At 42.8% G+C, this 19,057-nt stretch overlaps 1 protein-coding gene across 5 annotated transcripts; it reads right to left on the bottom strand.

The window, feature by feature from the left end:
* Window positions 1-444: 444 nt before the first annotated feature.
* On the bottom strand, window positions 445-18,822 carry LOC145346784 (actin, cytoplasmic type 5-like). 5 transcript variants are annotated; one of them, XM_080194508.1, is made up of 3 exons: window positions 18,814-18,822; window positions 9,316-9,429; window positions 445-1,449 (listed from the first exon to the last, which is right to left on the bottom strand). In XM_080194508.1, exons 1-3 carry the CDS (start codon window positions 18,820-18,822, stop codon window positions 445-447), a joined length of 1,128 nt encoding a protein of 375 aa, XP_080050634.1. The 5 variants fall into 5 exon arrangements, with proteins under 5 accessions (XP_080050634.1, XP_080050637.1, XP_080050633.1 ...); XM_080194511.1 differs by lacking the exon at window positions 18,814-18,822 and having other exon boundaries at window positions 445-772; window positions 965-1,449; XM_080194507.1 differs by lacking the exon at window positions 18,814-18,822 and having other exon boundaries at window positions 9,316-9,441.
* Window positions 18,823-19,057: the final 235 nt, after the last annotated feature.

The following is a 19,057-nucleotide window of genomic DNA, read 5'->3' as shown; positions in this document are numbered from 1 at the left end:
GTTGATTGATCATGCTAAACTGCTCCTTAGTCAGGAGAATTAGTAAGGTAAATATGTGGAGTTTCAAGGATAAGAGCTGGGTGGGACCATTTTCGGTGCAGGCACAATGGGCTGAATGGCCTCCTTCTGCATTGTAGGGATTCTGTGATTCAATCTGGAAAATCTGGGCCTGTGATCGAAGACAACACACATTGCAGGCACTTGTAAAAGTTAGAAATTAAGATAACCAATTGGCTTTTAATTTTATAGTTTAGCATGGAAAGGAGCCTCTGATAACAGGGAGACCCCAAGCATGCAGATTAGAAGACACACTATCCAGAACAAAATCTCTTTCAACATTCAATATCACTTAAAGAGGGGAAGATAAGCTTAGTGAAGTTATATAGGGATTATTTTGCCTGCAACAATGTCTTGACCAAGTTCAAGTCCACTCAAGGAATCTGATCAGAAGCATTTGCGATGAACAATGGAAGGTCCTGACTCATCATATCGCTGCTTGATAATCCACATTTGCTGGAAGGTGGAGAGTGAAGCCAAGATGGAGCCGCCAATCCACACTGAATACTTCCTTTCGGGTGGTGCAATGATCTTAATCTTCATTGTGCTTGGAGCCAGGGCCGTGATTTCCTTTTGCATTCGATCAGCAATACCTGGGTACATGGTGGATCCACCAGATAAGACAATACTGGTGTACAGATCCTTCCTGATGTCTATGTCGCATTTTGTGATGCTATCAATGGTGGCCTCATGGATCCCAGTAGTTTCCATGCCGAGGAGGGAAGGTCGAAAGAGCGCCTCTGGACATCGGAAACGCTCATTGCCAATCATGATGAATTTTCCATCTGGTAGCTCATAGATTTTCTCTAGGGCTGAAGACGTGGCAGCCGTGTCCATCTCTGTGTCAAAATCATGAGCTACATAGCATAGATGCTCCTTGATGTCACGGGCAATCTCTTTCTCAGCTGTGGTGGTGAATGAGTACCCGCGCTCAGTCAGAATCTTTATCAGATGATCAGTAAGGTCCCTGCCAGCTAGACCTAGCCGCAGGATGGCATGGGGTAAGGCATACCCTTCATAAATGGGTACAATGTGAGTAATACCATCACCAGAGTCCATGACAACACCAGTGGTGCGGCCAGAGGCATATAAAGACAGTACAGCTTGAATAGAGATATACATGGCTGGTGTGTTAAATGTCTCAAACATGATCTGAGTCATCTTCTCCCGATTGATTTTGGGATTGAGAGGGGCCTCTGTAAGGAGGACGGGATGTTCCTCTGGGGCAACTCTCAGCTCATTGTAGAAGGTGTGATGCCAGATCTTCTCCATGTCATCCCAGTTGGTCACAATTCCATGTTCGACTGGGTATTTCAGGGTCAAAATCCCTCTCTTGCTCTGTGCTTCATCACCAACATAACACTCTTTATGACCCATTCCCACCATCACACCCTGGAATTAGGAAAAAAAAGATATGCTTAAGAAACAATGACAGTAGTGATGGAAAGTATACATCAGCTTTTAGTTAGCCAGTAAAATAAAAAGCACAAACTGATTTGTATACACAGTCCATACTTTTGTGATCAGGAGCATATTAGTGTTCAGTGGCTCAATGGCACGGGATTGTTCTGAAGCCCTTGGAGAAATGAGGTAGGTAGAGGCACTTAGTTGCGTGGGAGATCAGTGATAGGATGAAATTATGGAATTATGCTTGTGGCACGTTGATGGCAGTCAAGCTTTCTGATGGCAGGCAGGCAACCTCTTCTTAAAACATGTGCATTACATTCATCCAGGGTGTCAGTATTTAGGAAGAACAAACAAAGAGGAAAAGGTGGCAGGGTTGCATTGACAATTAAAGAGAAAATTAATGCAATAGTGAGGAATTAACTACTTGAAACAGAATTTGCATGGGTAGAGCTAAGAAACACAAAGGAGCAAGTGGGGGTTGTATGTAGACACCCAAACTGTCATGGTGATTTTCAGGATGGCAATTAAACAGGAAATTAGTGATGTATGAGATTAAGGAAAATCCATAATTATGGGTGACTTTAATCTGGACAAACAATACTGCAGAGGAGGAATTGCTGGAGTTTGTGCAGAGTAGTTTTCTGCACCAATACATTGAGGAACCAATTGGAGAATAGGCCATTCTAGACTGGGTATTTTGTATTGAGAAAGTAATAATTGGCAAGCTAGTTGCGCAAGGCCAACTGGGGATAAGCAGCCATATTAAATAGAATAGATAGTGATATAGTTGATTCTGAGACTAGGGTCCTGAATCTTAATAAAGGAAACTATGATGGTATGAGATGCAAAATTTGGCTATGATGGATTGGGGAATGTTAATTAAAGTGCTGACAGTGGATAGGCATTAGGAAACATTCAGTGAGTGCATGGGTGAACTGCAACAATTGTTCATTCCTGTCTGACACAAAAATAAAATGGTAAAACTATGGTTTGTAAAGGAAGTTAGTATTAGATCCAAAAGAGGCATACAAAATGGCCAGAAACAACAACAGACCTGTGGGCTGGGACCAGTTTAGAATTCAGCAAAGCAGAACAAAGGGATTGATTAAGAAGGAGAAAATAGAGTATAAAAGTAACCTTGTGGAGAACATAAAAACTGACTGTAATACTTTCTGTAAGTATGTGAAAAGAAAAAGATTGGTGAAGACAAATGTTGATCCCTGACAGGAGGGGAAAAGAGGGGAATTTATAATGGGGAACAAAGAAATCTATCTTTATAAAGGACAGAAATAATCAGAAGTGTTGGGGAGCACAGGGTTTTGTGAGCAGGAGGAAAAGAGGAAATCAATATTAGTAGGAAATGGTGTTGGGAAATTTCTTTTATTCATTCGTGGGACATGAGCATTGCTGGCTGGCCAGCATTTATTGCCCATCCCTAGTTGCCCTTGGGAAGGTGGTGATGAGCTGCCTACTTGTACCGCAGCGGTCCATGTGCTGTGGGTTGACCAACCACAATTGGGAGGGAATTCCTGGATTTTAATCCAGCGACTGTGAAGAAATGGCAGTATATTTCCAAGTCAGGATGGTGAGTGGCTTGGCGGGGAACTTGCAGGTGGTGGTGTTCTCATGTATCTGCTGCCCTTGTCCTTCTAGATGAAAGTGGTCATGGATTTGGAAGGTGCTTTCTAAAGATCTTTGGTGAATTTCTGCAGCGCATCTTGTAGATAGTACACACTGCTGCTACTCAGCGTCGATGGTGGAGGGAATGGATGTTTGTGGATGTGGTGCCAGTCAAGTGGGCTGCTTTGTGCTGGGTGGTGTCAAACTTCTTGAGTGTTTTGAGCTGCACTCATCCAGGCAAGTGGGGAATATTCCATCACACTCCTAACTTATGCCTTGTAGATGGTGGACGGGCTTTAGAGAGTCATGAGGTGAGTTATTTGCTGCAGTATTCCTAGCCTCTTGTAGCCATTGTGTTTATGTGGTGAGTCCAGTTGAATTACTGGTCAGTGGTAACCTCATTGATAGCATGGTGGCACAATGGTTAGCACTGCTGCCTCACAGTGCTAGGGATCTGGGTTTGATTCCTGGCTTCGGTCACTGTTTGTCCAGGTTTGTATGTTATCCCTGTGCCTGCATGGATTTCCTCTGGATGCTCTGGTTTCCTCCCATGGTCCAAAAGATATACTGATTAGGTGAATTGGCCATGCTAAATCCTCCCTCAGCATACCGGAACAGGCACTGAGGTTTGGCAACTAGGGGATTCTCACAGTAACTTCATTGCAGTGTTAATGTAAGCCTAATTGTGACTAATAAATAAACTTTAATTTTTTCAAGGATGTTGACAGCGGAGGATTCAGTAATGGTAACGCCATTGAATGTCAAGGGGAGGCGCAGTGGTTAGATTACCTCTTATTGGTATAATAAGATCCAGGACATAGGTGCCTCAGGGTAATGTCCTAGGTCCAACTATCTTCAGCTGCTTCATCAATGACGGTCCTGCCATCATAAGGTCAGAAGTGGGATTGTAATATTTGCATCACGTATTGCCAGGCAATGCCCTGGCATTTGTGTGGCACAAATGTTACTTGCCACTTGTCAGCCCAAGCCTGGTTATCGTCCAGATCTTGTTGAATTTGAGCATGGACTGCTTCAGTATCTGAGGAGTTGCGAATGATACTGAACATTGTGCAATCATAGGTGAACATCCCCACTTCTGACATTATGATAGAGGGAAGGCCAATGATGAAGCAGCTGAAGATGGTGCGGCCCAGGACACTACCCTGAGGGACTCCTGCAGAGATGTCCTGGAGCTGAGATGACTGACCCTCCACAAACACAACCATCTCCCTATGTGCCAGGTATGACTCTGGCCAGTGGAGGGTTTGCCCCCTGATATCCATTGATTCCAGTTTTGCTAGGACACCTGATGCTACTCAGTTGAATATGGCCTTAATGTCAAGGACTGTCACTCCCACCTCACCTCTAGAATTCGGCTCTTTTATCCATGCTTGAACCAAGGCTGTAATGGGGCCAGGAGCTGAGGGATGCAATTGAAAGCAAATAAGTCCCCAGGATTTGATCACCTACACCTCAGAGCACTTAAAGAAGTGGCCCCAGAAAAAGTGAATGTATCTTCCAAGATTTTATAGACTCTGGAACAGTTTCTACAGATTGCAGGGTAGCTAATGTCATCCCACTATTTAAAAAGTGAGGTAAAGAGAAAACAGAGGATTATAGACCAGTCAGCCTGACATCGGTAGTGAGGAAGATGCTTGAGACTTGCGATTTAATAGCAGAGCACTTGGATAACAGTAGCAAGATTGGACAGAATCAGCATGGATTTACAAAAGGGAAATCATGTTTGACAAATCTACACTTTGAGGAATAGTAGAGTAATGAGGGGGAGCCAGTGGAAATCGTTTATTTGGACTTCGAGAAAGTTTTGACAAAGTTCCACATAAGAGATTAGTTGTAAAATTAAAATACATGCAATTGGGGCGATGTATTGAGAAGGATAGAGAACTATTTTGCAGACAGATAACAATTTCCAAATGGCAAGCAGTGACTAGAGAGATATCACAGGGATCATTGCTAGGGCAGCAGCAACTCAAACGTATATTAATGATTTAGATGAGGGAACTAAATGTAATTTACCCAAATTTCTAGATAACACAAAGCTGAGTGGGAGACTGAGCTGTGAGGAGGATTAGGAGATGCTTCACTATGATTTGATCAAGCTGAGTGAGTGGGCAAATGCTGTATAATGTGGATAAATGTGAGGTTATCTACTTTGATACCAAAAACAGAAAGACAGATTATTATCTAAATGGCTATATATTGAGAGAGGAGAATGTGCAGTGAGACTTGGGTATCCTCACACACCAGTCACATAAAGTAAGTATGCAAGTGGCACAGGTGCTGAACAAGGCAAATGGTATGTTGGCCTTCATAGTGAGAGGATTCGAGTACAGGAGCAGGGATCTCTTGCTGTAGTTATATAAGGCCTTGGTGAGACCACACCTGGAATATTGTGTACCATTTTGGTCTCTTTACCTGAGGAAGGATATTCTTGCTTTGGAGATAGTGCAACAAATGTTTACCAGATTTATTCACAGAATCATAGAATCATAAAATGCTACAGTGCAAAGAGGCCCTTCGTCCCATCAAGTCTGCACTGATGCATGAAATGCCCTAACTTGCCCATCTAATCCTACTTGCCAGCATTTGGCCCATAGCCTTGAATGTTATGGAGTGTGAAGTATTCATTCAGGTACTTTTTAAAGGATGTGATACATCCCGTCTCCACCATCCTCCTAGGCACTGAATTCCAGATCGTCATCACCCACTGGCTAAAAACATTTTTCTCAAATCCCCTCACTATAAGAAGGATGTGGAAGCATTAGAGAGAGTGCAGAGGAGATTTACCAGGATGCTGCCTGGTTTGGAGGATAGGTCTTATGAGGAAAGGTTGAGGAAGCTGGGGCTTTTCTCTTCAGAGCGGAGGAGGATGAGAGGCGACTTAATAGAGGTTTATAAGATGATGAGGGGGATAGATAGAGCGGATGTGCAGAGACTATTTCCTCAGGTGGTTGTAGCTGTTACTAAGGGGCATAACTTTAAGGTTCATGGTGGGAGATATAGGACGGATGTCCAAGGTAGATTCTTTACTCAGAGAATGGTTGGGGTGTGGAATGCACTGCCTGCTGTGATAGTGGAGTCGGACACTTTAGGAACTTTCAAGCAGTTATTGGATAGGCACATGGAGCACACCAGAATGATAGAGAGTGGGATAGCTTGATCTTGGGTTCAGACATAGCTCGGCACAACATTGAGGGTCGAAGAGCCTGTACTGTGCTGTACTGTTCTATGTTCTAAATCTCCCACCCCTCACTTTTAACTTGAGTCCCCTCTTAACTAACCTGTCAACTAAGGGAAACAGCTGCTCCGAATCCACTCTGTCCACGCCTCTCATAATCTTGAAATCCTGCATCGCCATCAGTTTTCTGTGCTCCAATAAAAACAACCCAAGCCTACCCAACCTCTCTTCATAACTTAAATGTTCCATCCCAGCAGCATCCAGGTATATCTCCATTGCAACCCTTCGAGTGCATTCATATCCTTCCTATAATGCAGTGACCAGAATTGCCGTCAGAGATCTATGGACAAACACACCAAGGTCCCTTTGTTCTTCGGAACTTTTCAGTGTCAGACCTTTCGTAGTATACTTCCTTGTCAAATTACTTCTTCCAAAGTGCATCACCTCACACTTTTCAAGGTTAAATTCCATCTGCCACTGACCCGCCCAGTTGACCATCTCGATTATATCTTCCTGTAACCCAAGACACTCAAACTCACTGTTAACCACCCGACCAATCTTTGTGTCATCAGCAAACTTACTGATCCTATCCTCCACATGGTCATCTATGTAATTTATATAAATGACGAACAGTAGGGACCCAACTGGTACGCCACTTGTCACTGGCCTCCAGCCACTAAAGCAGCCATCTGTCACCACCCTCTGTCTCCTATCCCTAAGCCAGTTATGAATCCACCTTGTCTGATCACCCTGTATCCCATGTGCATTTGTCTTCTTAGTAAATCTGCTATGTGGAACTTTATCAAAGCTTTACTGAAATCCATGTAAACAACATCAATCGCACTACCCTCATTCACACACTTGGTTACATGCTCAAAAAATTCAATCAAATTTATTATGCATGACCTCCCTCTGACAAAACCATGGTGACTATCCCTGGTCAAACCTTGCCTCTCCAAATGGAGATAGATACTCTCCTTCAGAATCTTCTCCAGTAGTTTCCCAACCACAGACATGAGACTCACTGACCTGTAGTTCCCTGGCTTGTCTCTGGTATTCCTAGAATGATGGAACATGCATTTGAGGACAGTTTGAGTCAGTTAGCATTATATTCGCAGGAGTTTAGAAGAATGAGTGGGGAATCTCATAGAAACCTATAAAATTCTAAAAGGACTATACAGGATAGATGCAGGAAGGATGTTCCTGATGGCGAGGGAGTCCAGGACCAGGGGTCACAGTCTGAGGATTCAGATAGACCATTTAGGACAGAGATGAAGAGAAACATCTTCACACAGAGAATGATAAGCATGTAGAATTTGCTACCACAGAAGGCTGTTGAAGCCAAATATTTTAGAAAGGAGTTAGTTATTGCTCTTATGAGCAGAAGGATCAATGTGTATGGAGGGAAAGCAGAAACAGGTTGCTGAGCTGGATAATCAGCCATGATCATAATGAATGACAGAGCAGGATTGAAGGGCCAAATGGCCTCCTCCTGCTCCTAATTTCTATGATTCTGTGTTTCTGTTCAAGCTCATCAAAAGGCAACCTTTCCAGATTTAGGTGCATTCAACTGAACAATCAGCGAATGAGAAATACCTAACTTGAGATTCATAATTGCTTAAACATGCAGCAGTCCAGGAGGGAGGGAAGGAGGTGTCCATCAAAGGGGAATGTGGCCAGGGCTGACTGAGGGAGGAAGGAAGCGAGTGAGGGGAAGAGGTGGTGACAGTCAAAGGGGAATCTAGCCAGGACTGATTGAGGAAGGGAGGGAACAAATGAGGAGGGAGGAAGGAGTTGAGGGAGGGAGCGAGGGAGGATGGTGACAGTCAAAGGAGAATCTGGTCAGGGTTGACTGAGGGAGAGGGGAGGTAGCTGCCCTGGGGAGTCTCATGGGGATCAGAGGAAGAAATGCCATTTTTGCCAGAGAGAACTAAATTGCAATAATGAATGGTGAAAAAAATACCCAAAATAAACCTCACATTGCTCCTTATGAGCTCCAAAATCATATATGAAAGGTTATTTTGCCACAAATTATGGAAGTCCCCTGACCATTTTGATCAGGGGATTTTAATTGAGTGATTGAATTGAGGGTGAAAGATGTGCTGGTCGTGTTAATTGAAGAAGGAAAGTAGTGGCAATAGTGAAAGAAATCCACATTTTCAGACTTATCAATTCTCTTTGATCAGGCTCCCACCCTTTAAATTCACAAACCTAACCTCAACCAAAACTGCTGCCCCTTGCTGAACGTGCACTGGGTTCTGTTCACTAATCATTACCCATAATCTACTCTGCACATTCTCTCCATGTCTGTGTGGGCTTCTTCTGGATGCTCCGGTTTCCTCCCATACTCGAAAGATGTATGGGTTAGATTGATTGGCCATGCTAAATTGCCCCTTATTGTTAGGGAGATTAGCAGGTTATATACGTGGGGTTATGGAGAGAGATCTTTGTGGTCGGTGCAGACTCGATGGTCCAAATGGCCTCCTTCTGCACTGTAGGATTCTATGATACTTTGTTTCCTGCTTCATTATTCCTTGTATACAAATCCTCAGTCTAGGTTTAAATCCCTTCATTCTCATTGTCTTTGTAGCTTTCCCCAGGCCCATAGCCTTCCAAGAACAATGCAACCTTTCAACACTGATCTTTTCTGGCATATCCCACTACCTTTGATAAAACATTGGCAGCTGTGCCTTCAACTATTCTGGCCCTAATCTGTAAAGTCCCTTCCTTAGGATCCCCACCTTTCTCGCTCCTCATTTAAGAAGATCTTTGGCCAACCTATGACGGTCTCCATTGGTTCAGTTTCACACACTGTAGCAATAATGGTGGGCTTCCAATTTTTGAGAATGATATTTTCTTCAGTTTTTTCCCCCCACAGACACTCCTTACTTAAGCAGAAAAGAAAGAGAAATACATGGAGAAGCAAAAATTACATTGCAGTCTTGACCTAGAGACAGTTTGCTTTCTTGAGTTGAAGATCATCCCATACGAAAACAAGATAGTTAAAAGCAGAAGTCTCTTTCAATACTGACCTCATGTCGAGACCTCCCTACAACGGAGGGAAACACAGCTCGAGGAGCGTCATCCCCTGCAAAACCAGCCTTACACATCCCAGATCCATTATCCACAACCAGAGCTGCAATCTCCTCATCCCCCATGGTTCAAAACTAGGTAGAAATCACTGCAAAAGAGAGAGAAAAGAAAACACATCAGTACATTGAGAAAGTAGTAGCTATTTAACATCTCCTACTATAAAACATCTTAACCTTCAATTAGTAAGATTCAATGTTAAGTTCTTTACAGCCTGAGTGGAGATTTATGAGTTCATTTGTCATTCCTCCTCAATATTGTTTCCACTGGACTTTAGAAGAGTGAGGGTTGACTTGATTGAAGTATGCAAGATCCTAAATGGTCTTGGAGCGGTGAACATGGAAAGAATGGCTGGGATTTTCCAGCCCTTTCCCCCTTTTGCAGTGAGTTTTCCTGTCGCACAGATGGTTCACCATTGGCCAGTGGCAGGATTTTCCAGTTCCACCGAAGTCAATGGCAATTTTATCTCATCCACCCTGCTGCCAGGGAACCGCAGTCGATTTCGGCAGGACTGGAAGATACCACCGGCAGGAAGGATCAGAATATCCAACCTGATTTTTTCTCATGTGGGTGAGTCCAGAACTAAGGCACTGTTTTAAAATTAGGGGTCACTCTTTTAGGATATAATTAAGGAGGAGATTTTTCTCTCAGAAGATTATGCAACCTTGAAACTCTCTGCCTAAGCAGGTGCCGGAGGCAGGGTCAATGAATATTTTTAAGGTGGTGGTAAATAGATTCTTGTTGGTCAACAGAATCAAAGGTCACTGGGAGTAGATGGGAATGTGGAGTTAGAAGCGCAGATGGATCAGCCATGATCCTGTTGAATGACAGAACAGGTTTGAAAAGCCCCGTGGCCTACTTGTGCCCCTACTTCTTATGTTCATTCTGCACCAGGTTCAAATTCATTAACATCCCCTAATATAGACACAAGATTGGGATTGGTGGAGCGGGTGGTGGTGCAGGGGTAATGTTTGAGGGGTTCCTTTAAAAGCTTCTTCTAAGAAAGATATATGACTGTAAAAATTAAATACGTTTCCTCTTGAGTTGTTGCTGCATTATACCTTTTTGCTGGTAGGGAAGGGTTTGGCTTTTGGGACAAGTTTGTCTGATGTCTGTACCTCCAGTTCCTTCCATCCATCTCAAATTGCATGACCTCACTGGAAATTGGATAGGGCTGAGTGAATTGAAGATCGAGTGGGCGGATTTGGAGATCATGGGGAGGAAAACAAGTGAGGGAGATGGCGATCGGGATAGGGATTATGGAAGGGGAAGGGGGGATGGAGGGGCTGGCAGATAACAAGGTGTGTAAAGAGATAAGCTTGTTGGATCTGGAGAAAGCATCCCTGCACCTTCTGACCCACAAACAACATTATAAGTATACTTACCTCACAGCTATCTCCTCACCTCATTTTATCTGCCATGTCCCCAGACACAGGAAAATCCAACTTTCATGGGTGAACATAAGAACATGCATATGGACACATGAATTAGGAGCAACAGTAACCCTCTGAGTCTGCTCGGCCTTTCAATAAGATCATGGTTGATCTGATCGTAGCCTCCTGCCACCCCCGATTACATTTTGCCCCCAGCTGATATGAGTGCTGGGCAAGTCAGGTCTCAGGGTGGAACCCGGTTTGATAGATCCTCGCTTTTATTTTCTGTTTAGATATGTGGAAAGCAACTACTAATCAGAGTCCCAGGAGTCAGTTGACGAATTTCCAATAAAATAAAACATTTATTAAACAAGAAAAGATTTTACACTACTCCTTCAGCCCAACTATATCTTTACAGATGTACACAGATGTTTTAAGGACAACACAAGTTACAAATTTGTCTTATACTCTAATGTTCACAGTAAGTCCATGTAAACCAACTGTGGTCAGACACCCCACACCCTGAAACCAAGTAACAAATGCCACCCAAATAACTTCTACAGATTTCTCCTCAATTTCCCTAGACACTTGTCACAACCATGACATTTGTCGCACAGGGGGCTGTGGAGGCCAGGTCACTGAGTGTCTTTAAAACAGAGATAGATAGGTTCTTGATCAATAATGGGATCAAGGGTAATGGAGAGAAGACAGGAGAATGGGGATAAGAATCATATCAGCCATGATTGAATGATGGGCTGAGTGGCCTAATTCTGCTTCTATATCTTATGATCTTATAACCTTATGGTTTTCCTGGAATTCAGTCTTCCATGCAAGGGTTTCCAACTTCTGTTCTTATAGAACACACCTTGGAATCTTCTCCCAAAAGATACTTGCCTGTCTTCACTAAGGATCCACCTCCAGTGTTTCAATCTCTCCTTTCAATGTTCCTTCCCTGGGTTACCATGTGCATTCAAGCTTCCTTTCCACACAACCTCTCAGATACCTAACCACGTCAACAGAACACCAGTGCCTCTCAGACCGTGTTAACGTGTCACCAACATTTTGGTCACCCTAACCCTATGATCCCATCTTGCCATGACTCACCTGTGGCCAGGATCCCTCGGCAATCCTGCATCTTGGGTGGGTGCGTTGCCAACAGCAGCCACCTCATCCACTGGCACAGCCAAGCAATGCACAGCTACCTGCCCTGGATTGGTCGACAGTTCTCAGGCAGGGGAATTTCTACCCCCAGAGTCCTTGATGCTGAGGAAAGCCTGTTGCTGCCCAGTTAAATGCCTAATTAGTCTTTAATGTGCTGGATGGAGGTAATGCAGGTTTCTTGTCAGCTCACAAACTGGCAGGCAAGATTCCTCCCCATCATTTCCATTAAATTTGTCCGACAGACAGAGAAAGTAAAAGAAAAGGGCAAAAAGCGAATGGCAGGCTGAAACAGAGAAATAGAAAGTGCAAAGAAAACAAAGGCAGTGTTATATTTATATTAGGTAAACGTTTGAAATAAGGAATATTTTTAGGTGGGTTTAATATTTTTGTGCCTGGAAGAGTAAAATCTATTGTTCGATTCATGCAGGACAAAGGGGTTGTGGGATTGGCTTTAATTCCAATTGTGTTTCTATTTCTATTCCCTAGTGAGGGTTACAGCGTGAAGATTAAATAAAAGTCTAGAGAAGGATAAGTCATTGCTTAGCAACAGAGTGCCATTTTCCAAAGGGAAGGGACTTCCTTTATTCTTAGTTTAGCTGAATGTGTTTGCAGATGGAGACAAGACACTGGGGAGTGAACATCTCTCAACTCTATCAAGAAAAAATGGACAGGACAAGGGAGCTGCAAAGAACCAGTTGCAGTCCAGATAACCAGGGAATTGGGACAGAAACAATGTCTCAAGAAGACTGAAATTAAGAGAACAGAGACCAGGGTATTCATAGAAAATCATAGAATCCCTACAGTGCAAAAGGAGGCCATTCAGCCCATCGAGTCTGCACCAACACCAATCCCACCCAGGTCCTATCCTCACTTAGCTACCCTGTTAATTCCTCTAACCTATCACATCCCAGGACACTAAGGGTTAATTTAACATGTCCAATCAACCTAACCTGCACATCTTTGGACTGTGGGGGAAACCGAGCACCCGGAGGAAACCCACCCAAACAGGGGGAGAACGTGTAAAATCCACAGAGACAATGACTCAAGCCAGGAATCAAAACCGGGTCACTTGAGCTGTGAGGCAGCAGTGCTAACCACTGTGCCACCGTGCCACCCATTGTTCAGAGGAATTCAATGGGAAAGTTAAACAAAGGGTTCTGAGTTAAGGGGACAGTTGCAGTATCCAGAATTAAAGGGGGAAAGCAAACTTCAGAGGTAAATCAAAGGTTTTATGCCATTTTAATAGACTATGGGAATCAAGTGTTAAAGCAATTATGAACAGTTTATATAACAGTTAAACAAATGTCACATTCTTCAGAACTTAGGAGGTTGAGAGATGATTTGGTCAGAGATTTCAAGATAAGGGAAGCAGATACAGCAGACAAGAGAGACTATTTCTGCTAGTTGAGGAATCTAAGGCGTAGCCTAAAAATTAGGATCTGACTAATTTTTAAACTAAATTAGGAGTGAAATTAGGAAGCACTTTTAGACTTGTAGAGTGAAAAAAGTTTGAAACTCTCTTACTCAAACTGCAATTAGATAGGTTCCAGCCATGTGAAAGCAACATTGGTTTGGGTACCTATACCCTATAAGAAGCTGTATTTCTCCTCATTGGAACTATTAGATCTGCTGTGTAAATGCCACATTTTGGCTTTTTGTTTCCATTTTCCAGCACTGGCAAGTTCATTCGCAACACATTTGAAAATGGCAGTCAATGAAAAAGAGAAATGCCCAGAGCTAACAAAGGGGTGAAATATATCCTGGAAAATTCCTCTCCAATCACTTTCTCAGATCACTGAAACTGAGCCACAGACGTCACATGAACCAACGACCACAAAGACTTATAAGGACACTTACAAACTGTATTTTGTGGTTTCTATTCTTGGCAGGATCCATTCCAGTTCCCTCAGAAAGTATTTTATAAAGTTAGCACCTACAACACCAGCCTGTGTTATATTCCAAATCCTTCAAAACCAGCTCTGACCAGTACTCTTATTTCTCAGTTTCTACTGGTATTGTACTTCAGTTGTCACAAAACCAGTTTGGGCCAGTATTCTCATTTCCCAGTTTTACTACGTTTTCGTTCTACTACTGGGACAAATCGGAATGGTGTACTTTCAAACAGCTATTGTAAAATAAAAGATCTCTCACAAAATTAATTAATGATGAAACTGATTTCTCAGGAGAAATGAACCAAACTCACAATTGAGCTGTGCTGAAAGGGTATAGCTGTCAAAGAGTCTTTGTCGAGATTCAGACTTTTCAAACACGGATAAGTAAATATTGCTCATACCGTGGACAATGTGGTGGACAGCAACATACAGAGCATGGGTATGTGGAAAGGTGAACAAAGTGGTCACAAAAGGCAGATCTTTACTGTGTTTCTAAATGACTTTTGAAAGGAGCTACTTCGATTCAACTGTGCCAGAACTCTCTATTGTACATAGGGGTTCTTGCAGCTGCCATTCTAATTCTAAGTTCCCAGGGGGCTTGAATGCTTTATCTGTATGGAGAGTGGGTGGGGGAGGGGAGCGGGGGGGTGCGGCTAGGAGGAAAGTGCTCAGCTGCAAAATCAGTTTGTAATGGCTGACAATGACCTTTGAACTCACACTTTGTCTACCGTGGATTTTCCTCTCTCAATGTTGACGACTGTTTCCAATGTGAATTCCGACTTTTTGATTTACATACTGAACTTGATAATGGCCATTACCTTGAGTTGAGTGTTCAGTTAACAATCGTTCAAGATGCTACTTCTTTCCCCCAAAGATACATTGGTAAATTTAAAAGCACTATCGGCAGTTGTTGATCAATCTTAGTTTTTTGCCATTGATTCTTTGAAGCCCCCCCCATCTCTTCACCTCTTCCATAAAGATCATTTTGTCCGGAATACTCACACCTTCTTTCTGCTTACCCTCAGTGCAATTCTTTTGACTCAGTGAAGAAATGCACAGGGAGCATGCTGCTTTCCCCCCTCACCCACCAAGCAATGACCAAGGTATCAATGGTGATGTAATAGACCTCAGGCAGTTAATGGGACTATAACATGTTGATGTATATAAATGACTGGTTATGAATAAAACCACATTATTCACAACAAAACCAGGACAACCTCCTATTTTGATTCATTTTCAGGAATGAATTTGGATTTTTTTTATCCCCCAACTTGCTTCTCAAAGCATTTATACAGTGAACTGTTCAATAAAGTATCATCATGGCACGGTGGCACAGTGGGTAGCACTCCTGCTTCATAGTGCCAAGAACGCAGGTTCAATTCCGGCCTCAGGTGATTGAGTGGAATTTGCACATTCTCCTCTTGTCTGCATGGCTTTCCTCGGGGTGCTCTTATTTCCTCCCACAGTCCAAAAGATGTGCAGGTTAGATTAATTGGCCATGCTAAATCATCCCTTAATGTCAGTGGGTTTAGCAGGGTAAATCATAGGGTTATGGGGATAAGACCTGGGTGCGATTGTTGTCGGTGCAGGCTCCATAGGCCAAATAGCCTCCTTCTGCACTGTAGGAATTCTATGAATCTGTGAAATAAGTCTGGATTTGAAAATTGCATAAGGACATTTGTTCAAGAAAATCTTTTGAATAAGCTTTATTTCCAATGAACTGCATCTTGCTAATATGTGAAGTAAGATACTGAAAAGCTACTGCCCCATACATATGCCTCTGTTAAAATTGACTCATTTGGTCACACAACCATATGCAACATGGAATTTGCATTAATACAGCCTCTTTCCTGACCTCTGGAAGTTCAAAGCACCTCCAAACCAATGAAATACTGTAGTCACTGTTATAACATAACAGGCAAAATTTTCAATCGGGACCCCTCCCTGCGGCCAGAAATTCCCATCCGAGGTCAACAGACCTTTAAATGGTTTTTTGGTCTGCCCACAACAATTCCCGCAGTGGGTGGGGCTGGAAAATTTACCCGACATGTCTGCGCTTGAGTGATTATAAAGGAACCCTGGACATTATTCAAGCCACCTTCAGGAACCTTGAGAAATTAGGGATGGCAACCGGGTTTCCAGCATTGGAAGGTCCAATCAGGGGACAATGTATTAAATGGCCAGATGATCTGTTTTTAGGTGTTGGCTGAGAGAAAAGCATCTGCAAAATACACTGGATACCAAAATCCCCTAGAATAATCTATCCTCTGCACCCACCATCACTCCAAATATCTCTCCAAAAGTAAAGTTTATTTATTAGTCACAAGTAGGCTTATATTAACACTGCAACGAAGTTACTGTGAAAATCCCCAATTGCCACACTCCAGCATCTTTTTGGGTGCACTGAGAGTGAATTTAGCATGGCCATTTCATCTAACTGCACTTCTTTGCTCTGTGGAAGGAAATCGGAGCACCTGGAGGAAACCCGAATGGACATGGGGAGAATGTGCAAACTCCACACAGACGGTGACCCACGCCAGGAATCAAACCTGGATTCCTGGCACTGAGAGACAGCAATGCTAACCATTGTCACAGTGCCATCCAAACACAAAGCTCTGGAGATGGCTGTTCATTCCATACAACAAGCTCTGTCATTCAATAAATTCATGCTAGATCTTGTATTTCCGTGACATCTTCATGCACCATCAACATATCCTGTGAATATCCTCAATATCTGTTGATTTCTAACTTGTATTTACTCAACGCCTGAACATCCGCAACTCTTTGGAGTACAGAACCCGAGAGGTTTGCACCCCTCTAAGTGTAGAAAGTTATCCTCATCTTGAGGGTTGTTGGGGCTGCACTCTTGCAGGCAAGTAGGGAGTATTCCATCACATTCCTGATTTGTGCCTTGTAGACAGTGGAGAGGCTTTGGGGAATCAAGAGATGAGACCCTCATCACAGGATTTGTAACCTTTGATCTGTTCTGGTAGCCACGGTATTTATATGATTAGCCCAGTTCAGTTTCTGGTCAATGGTGACCCCTAGGATGTTGATAGTGAAGGATTCAGCAATGGTAATGCTATTGAATGTCATGGGGGCTATGGTTAAGTCCTCTCTTGTTGGAGATGATCATTACCTGGCACTTGTAAAGCACTTGAAGTCATTTGTTGTCATGCAGATGTCTGATTGTGTGTTATCAGTTCAGATCATGACATATTAAGATCTTCCACAGGTAGCATTGATGGTACAACTTCACTGCTTTGTGTTGCCTCTTCTATGTTGTTCATGTTTAAGCTCTAGCATTGTGAGAAACAGATCATAACCTTGTCCTTGTGGTAGAACATGGGCAGGATTTTACAGCCTCGCTCGTCAGGAAAAAATAAAATCCCACCACCCATTGTCTGCCCCTTGCCCGCCCCAATTCTTATGGTGGGCAGGGCGGTAAAACTCTGATGCATAAGCTTGCTTTCAGTTTTGATATTGTGATCTTCAAACTCACTCCCTCAGGTGGCTAAAGGCTGCAACAGCAGATTTTAAGCAACGCTGAATTTCTTTGCCAATGTCAACCTTCTAAGAAAGTAAAATTCCGAGGTACTAGAATACTCCACATTTTCCAGGCACTCATCATGCATTCTAATCAATGGGGTTGGGGTGTATGCATTTGGAGCTTACTGATAAAGGACTTTGGTCTTCTGAACGTTGAGTGTAAGTCCCATCTTCTTATATGCTTCAGTAAATGCATCGACAATTCTCCAGAGATTCATTTCCAACACAGCACTTACTGCAGCATCATCAGCATATTGGAGCTCAATGTCTAAGGTTGGGGTGGTCTTGGCTTTCGATTGGAGTCATTTAAGGTTAAATAGTTTACTGTCTATTTGATAAATAAGCTGCACTCCAATGGGACACTTGTCCCTATTCAGACCGAGTATGGGAACAAAGAAGATCAAAGTAAGAGTTGGAGTGATGAAACAACCTTGTTTTACTCCAGCGTTAACCTCAAAAACAATCTGCAATGGACCTGGTGTTGAGGGTCACTGCTCATATATCATCTTGAAGCAGGCAAAGAGTGGTAATGAATTTTGGAGGACATCCATACTTCAGCAGAGTCTTCCAGAATGCTGCATGATTTACAGAGTCAAAGGCCTTTGTCAAGTCAAAGAACATTATATAGAGAGCGTGATGATGTTTCCAACATTTTTCATGTTGTTGGCAAGCTGTTAAAATCATGTCAACCGTGCCTTTTGTTGGCTGAAACCACTGAAATTTGGGGGATAACTCTTTAGCAAGTGCAATAAGTCAATTCTGTAGGGTTCTTATAATGATCTTTCCAGCAACAGAAAGCAGGGAGATGTCTCTGTAATTTCCACAATTTAAATTGTCCCTTCTTTTGAAGATTGTCACAGTTGTAGCATCATTAATATTATTTAGGGTTTCCTTTTCATTCCAGATCTATAGAAAAAATACTCTAATGTTAGTTTTTCTCTCCCAAGCTTAAAGATTTCAGTAGAGATTTCGTGCCTTGTTGTTCTTCATTTGAGTGGGAACTTTCATCACCTCCATAGGTGCTGGCAGGGGTCTGAGCTTGCCTCTAACAGGGTATTGTGGGATGGAGTTGAAAGCATTAGCCAATAATCCAGTGGTATTATCACTAGATTATTAATCCAGAAACTCAATTAATGTTCTGGTGACCCATGTTCAAATCCTGTCACTGCAGATAGTGTAATTTCAATTCAATAAAAAATATCTAGAATTAAGAATCTACTGATGACCATGAAACATTTGTTAATTGTTGGAAAAACCCATCACTAATGTCCTTTAGGCAAGGAAATCTGCTGTCCTTACCTGGTCTGACCTACATGTGATTCCAGAGCCACAGCAACGTGGTTGACTCTCAACTGCCCTCGGGCAACTAAGGGTGGGCAATAAATGCTGGCCAGCCAGCAATGCCCATGTCCCACAAATTGAGTTAAAAAATATAGATTCTTGACTGAAAAGGTCTTCAAAGTACTCCCTCCATTTGGCTTTAACAGCTTCTCCTTTTTTGATCAGACCTCATGTATCCTTAGGCCTCAAAGGAGCCTTATCCATGAGAAACTGGGCCATAATTAGTCTTTGTCTAGCATCTAGGGAATTCTGGACCATCAAATCACATGCAACCACTATCTCTTTGGTTATTTTTTCTGTAAATCCTAGGATGTGGCTCTCATGACCAGTGAACCTGTTTCTTTTTTACTCCCATAAATGTCTTGAGT

The sequence above is a fragment of the Carcharhinus amblyrhynchos genome, chromosome 8 (genome assembly GCF_965287045.1).
Source record: "Carcharhinus amblyrhynchos chromosome 8, sCarAmb.v2.hapA, whole genome shotgun sequence".
Lineage (NCBI taxonomy): Eukaryota > Metazoa > Chordata > Chondrichthyes > Carcharhiniformes > Carcharhinidae > Carcharhinus > Carcharhinus amblyrhynchos.
This window is presented reverse-complemented; position numbering and strand designations above follow the sequence as displayed.